This window comes from Lygodium microphyllum, chromosome 8, assembly GCF_053477565.2.
Source record: "Lygodium microphyllum isolate KBCC chromosome 8, Lygodium_microphyllum_v1.1.10, whole genome shotgun sequence".
Taxonomy (NCBI): domain Eukaryota; kingdom Viridiplantae; phylum Streptophyta; class Polypodiopsida; order Schizaeales; family Lygodiaceae; genus Lygodium; species Lygodium microphyllum.
Genome location: NC_141142.1, coordinates 145,833,801 through 145,836,970, shown reverse-complemented (window position 1 = coordinate 145,836,970; position 3,170 = coordinate 145,833,801). Strand labels below are relative to the sequence as shown.

The following is a 3,170-nucleotide window of genomic DNA, read 5'->3' as shown; positions in this document are numbered from 1 at the left end:
AAAGCATGAGAGTGGACTCATGTTATCCGGCTCAAAACACACTCAACTGTTCATCTGATAGCTACAGCACATGCATCAGCAGTAGGATTAGCCGTAGTGACTCCTCTCTCTGATCTCTCTTCTATTTGTAAGAGCACAGTAGAATTAGTGGAGTACCTTAGATAGGAGTTGTAATTGACTGCCGATTAAACACGTCCATATGAAATCTACCTTAGATCGGAGTTGTATAATGTGATGCAGCCGCAGCTGATGTTACAAGGTTCCTGTCTTTTGCCCAAATCAGTTTGGGGAGAGTTATTCATGCACCTGGTAATCACCTGTCAAGCCGATTGTACAAGGTTTCTGTTTCTCCCCAAATTAGTTTTGGAAGAGTTATTAATGCATCTAAAAATCACCTCTATCAGCTCGAAGGTTCGAATCACTACAATGTTGGGATGCAGAACGAGGCTGATTCAAGGTTGTTAGGTTCTAAATTTTGAAGACTGTTTGGTTCTAATTGGAAATTGTTGATGCAAGATTGACTGTTCGGAGTTAACAATCCTCACGAGGATAAGCATTAAAGCATGCATTCTGCTGGCATTGCCATCTCATTGGACACTCAGTAGTTCAATGTGTGGATAATTGTCAAGGGTTATCTTACGGAACAAGCTCCACTAACAGGCTAACTAAACCTACTGGCACTGGTTGGCTTGGTCTTACACTCTAAAGTCTAAAGAAGAGCTTCACATGCTGGTTATATTGTGTTGTGGGTTGGGCTTTTGTTGATGAGGATGAGACTAGACTGTCAGCATGCCCACTAAGAATGCAGAAATGCGCTGGCGCTGCTAATCCAAGGAGCATATTCATGCAGCTCCCACATTGAATTCTGTCCAGTTTGTGCTCGCACCTACTGCTGCTGCCGCTGCCTCAGATCCGCCTCCAGAAGCACCTCCAACACCTGATCCTCCTGCTTGCATGTAATAAAAATCAGCAGTTCCCCCAAACAAACCTTCTGAGATCTGTTGCCAATCATAAGGGTAGCTCACATTCATTGCATTGTTGACCCCTTCTTGAGAGCCTCCACCCTCTCTTGCCTCTCTGGTAGTACTGTCCTGCAACAACATGAGCTCATTGCTGGAAGGCTGTAACTGGTCTTCTTCGTTTAACATCACCTCTTCAGAGGATGGTCTTTTATGCTCATAGAAATATCCCATTGCCATCCCATCACCTCCATTACCACCAATAACCCCATGTCTATGTTCCCCTTGCTCATGCAGTCTGTGGCCGTGCAAACCACTACTTGAGATTAGCTCAGAAGTAATCCTGAGACCCTTATAGCTTCCATGATCTGGATCTATTATGGCTCCAGATCCCCGAGCACAACTTGGAAGGCTTTGGTCTGACCTTCCTGGGCCCAGATGGCTATACCCTTCAATATCATTTTGATTCAAATTGCGCATAGCACTGTTGTAACCATACCCCGTGTAGTACTGGGGGAAATGCCTCACATCATTGTAGTTGAACTGATTCTGTGAAGAGGGCTGATCACCTGCTTTATACATGCAGGATTCATAGCCATTGGGGTCAGCTGATTGCCCATTCAAGTACCTGAACGCAGTGATTTCAGTACTGCCGGTGGGCGAGCCAGTAAAGGAGGAGGCCAGGTCTTCTGTATGTGATGCAGGCAAGTGAAGGCCTTCAAATGCAAATGGGCTAGACCTTGCATGTTGGCCTGGTGATGATGATGATAAGGGCATAGATGATGTTCTTTGCTTGGATCTCTTATTCTTCCTGAGGCCTCCTCCAACAGGAACATTCCGTAGGGCTCCCCCCTCGGTCCAGTACCGCTTGCAGTTCTTGCAGAAGTATCGTGGCTGTGTTGTGCTGTAGTTGTTGTAGTAGCAAAACTTTGTGTCCAAAGACTCACATCGAGGGCATTTGAGCACCTGGTTGGGGTGAGGCTTGGGCCGCCGTTCAGCTGGAGGATTGGCACAAGCCAGCATCTCTCTCTGATCAGAGAGTTCCAGCTTTGGGGCCTAGAGGAGCTACTGCTGCCTCTACCTAGTTACAGTGAGCTGTGAAGAATCTACTGATATGATGCTCCCCCCTCTATGATGTTGCCTCTGATGAAGATCCAATCCGTGAAATACACGCCTGCATTACAAGCAAATGCTGTGTGTCAAGACGAATCACACAAAAGCCAGCACAATGTACCCGGGCAATAAGAACCAACTGATGCTTCAAAGTTCAGTGTCATAGATATATAGCACACACATCTGGAGCAATCCTTTCTTTCCCAGCTTGAAGGGACCTTATTTGGCTGCAAGATTAAGCTCTAGCTGAAGAAAAGATGAAAGATGAGAGAGTTAAGTATGTACAATGGACACTTGTGAGTGGAAGAGAGTAGCAAATGATAGAGGTAGACCAGTATAGACAGATAGAAGCAATGGCAGACGAGAAAGGAAGGCGCTGGTGGAAGAGAAGGGGTTGAATGATTTGAGGTGAGGAGGTGAGGTCATGAAAATAAAAGAGAGAGAGAGAGAGAGGGGGGGGGGGGGGGGGCGGGGGGAACGCGGAGAGAGAGAGAGAGAGAATGTGTGTGTGTGTGTGAGAGGGACCGCACATGGAGAGGGGAAGAGGAATCAAAGCACAGCAGAGGGGGACATGAATGATGGGCGTGCCTACAAAGAAGATGACAATGGCTACTGTTGTCCTGATGAGCCTCATATCGCAGCAACAGTGGCTTCGCGAGTGTGAAAGAAAGAAGAGAGAGAGAGTGCGCGCATGTGTATGCGGGGAAAATATTCTCTCTCTCTCTCTCTCTCTCTCTCTCTCTCTCTCGCGCGCGCGGTGGTCCATTTTGATCCACGTACTTCTTCCCCTAGAGGCTAGGGCACATGCCCACACATCCATCATCACCCTCCTCTATTCTCACTGCATAATTGATCTTGTGTTGCATTTTTGCATTGTGGTGACGGAGTGGTCCAACGGTCCCTCTTGAACTCTGGGTCTAGCCAATCATGAGGTCCAATAATGTTGCATTCGCTCCCTCTTGAACTCAGGGTCTCGCCAATCACGAGGTCCAATAATGTTGCGTCCACTATCCTCTTGCAAGCACTCACCTCTGTTTAGTAGATGCGACAATCCATTAGGAACAACTTTGTTATGGAAACTTGCTATGCACAAAAAAG

General features: G+C 47.0%; 1 protein-coding gene across 1 annotated transcript; it reads right to left on the bottom strand.

Moving 5' to 3' along the window:
• Positions 1-550: 550 nt before the first annotated feature.
• Positions 551-2,534, bottom strand: LOC148032973 (uncharacterized). The gene is made up of 2 exons (XM_087683672.1): positions 2,254-2,534; positions 551-2,133 (listed from the first exon to the last, which is right to left on the bottom strand). The coding sequence occupies exon 2, from the start codon at positions 1,980-1,982 to the stop codon at positions 843-845; it is 1,140 nt and encodes a 379-aa protein (XP_087539798.1). The 5' UTR covers positions 1,983-2,133; positions 2,254-2,534; the 3' UTR covers positions 551-842.
• Between the last annotated feature and the right edge of the window lie 636 nt (positions 2,535-3,170).